This window comes from Fulmarus glacialis, unplaced genomic scaffold, assembly GCF_000690835.1.
Source record: "Fulmarus glacialis isolate BGI_N327 unplaced genomic scaffold, ASM69083v1 scaffold3635, whole genome shotgun sequence".
In the NCBI taxonomy this organism is placed as follows: Eukaryota; Metazoa; Chordata; class Aves; order Procellariiformes; family Procellariidae; genus Fulmarus; species Fulmarus glacialis.
The window spans coordinates 12,268-13,978 of record NW_009214763.1 but is presented as its reverse complement, the minus strand read 5'-3'; the positions used below and the strand labels follow the sequence as shown (position 1 = coordinate 13,978).

The window sequence follows — 1,711 nt, the reverse complement described above, 5'->3', positions numbered from 1 at the left end:
GCAGGAAGTAGTCATTCATTTAACAGAAAATTATTCCTTTTTTTTTTCTTTACAGAGTATCTGATTTTAGCTTTGATTTAGCAGAAACCTGTTTTTCCTCTATTACATGACATAAATATAGATCATACTCAGGTATAGAACCTGATCCAAACCCAACCTGATTCAGCATTTTGGATAAGGTGAAATGCAAAAGCAGAAATGTAAGCATGTCAAATTAGTATCTTTAAGTAAGAGAAAAATAAAAAGATATACATACAGGCATCTGGGTTTCTTATTTAATGAAATGTCTGTAAACTGCAAAGAAAATAGAAACAGGTTATTAATATTACATTAGCAAGTAATTAAAGTACAGGGATAAAATATACGCAGTCTTCAAAATCATATTTCCTTTCTCACCTGCTGTTAAAACTAGAAGAACATTCATGAAAGAAATGGGAAAAAAAAACCCCTTTTACAGATTATTACTCCTCCAACTTATTACATCTGTTTTTAAAATTCGTAACGTGTGAGTTGCTAGTGGTTGGATTTTTTTCTCCATTATTTTTATCATAACTATAATCAAAGTAAATTGCTAAAGAAGTGTGGGCTGAACAGATATCTTTCACATTAGATTAAACACTATGGATACAATGAGAAGTAATTATTGTGTTCAAGATAATTAATAAGGGACAGTGCCTGAATGAGCTGTATTAAATTAACTTCCCCTCAGAGCCTTTAATTTTGCAGTGATACATTTCCTTTACACAAGTGGCTAGGAAACTCCAGCTATGAGCCCTTGGCTCTGCCTACAGCAGCACTGAAGGGTGGAGGGCAAGAACATAAGCATTTCTCTCCCTTCCCACCCCTAATCCTGAGACCAGCGAGGGACAACATAGCCTCAGTGCCAGCACAACTTCGCATGACTTCATTTTTTACAACAGTTTGGTTCACAGTGTGGAAACACTTTGTCTAGTCCCTCTTTTAGTGGGGGGTCAGGAAAGGAGGTGTTTAATGCCAGCTCAGCCTAAATCAGTCTGGGTACTAAATTGGTTCTTTGTACTGATCTCCCATCAGTGCTACTAGATTGCGCCTTTGAATATCATTTAATGAAGTCACTGAGCCAAGCAAGTCAGATCTGGCTTCTGAAAATGATTACGTTCTCGTAAATGTTCCCTCTGTCCCTGGTATTGTCCACACTTTGCAGATGGATTTTTGCCCAGCCTAACTTTGCTTGTCATCCGTCTTGGATGGAGTCTGGAGCCATCTCATGGTGTGCTTTTCTGTAATTACCTCCTGAAGGTCAGGCTGGTCAATATTTGGATGGATGACCTTAGAGGAATGCTGAAGTCATTCAGAAAGCAGGGCAGCTGCCTCAAAAATCAGTGCCTTCCCCAAGGGACGCTGCTGAGCCAGGGAACCCAGTAAACACATTAAGAGCAGGGGGAGATGATTTAATACTGAGGCCCATCTTTACAGTCCCCCTCAGTGTTCTCACAGACACTGTTTGAGATGTCCTGTTCGGCACATCTACATTTATTCAGCTCTTGCCTAAAGTTCTTTGTCTTCCAAGTGGCTATGGGAACCTTTGCTTTCCACCACTACATACCTGTTCAGTGCTGGGCATGATCAAATGCCTTTCCTCTCACCTCCCACGATGAGCAGTAACTTAGCATAGGCAGCATGGGGTATTCATTTAAACTGGAATGTTCTTTGGAAGTCATGTGGATAAAAC

At 39.7% G+C, this 1,711-nt stretch overlaps 1 protein-coding gene across 1 annotated transcript in view; it reads right to left on the bottom strand.

Annotated features, from left to right (window-relative positions):
* The window catches only part of ZNF365 (zinc finger protein 365), a gene marked incomplete at its 5' end in the record, with an annotated part of 17,870 nt that overhangs the window by 3,904 nt on the left and 12,255 nt on the right, over positions 1-1,711 (bottom strand). The window contains 1 exon segment of the mRNA XM_009578676.1: positions 257-294. Coding sequence (XP_009576971.1) covers positions 257-294 — 38 coding nt within the window.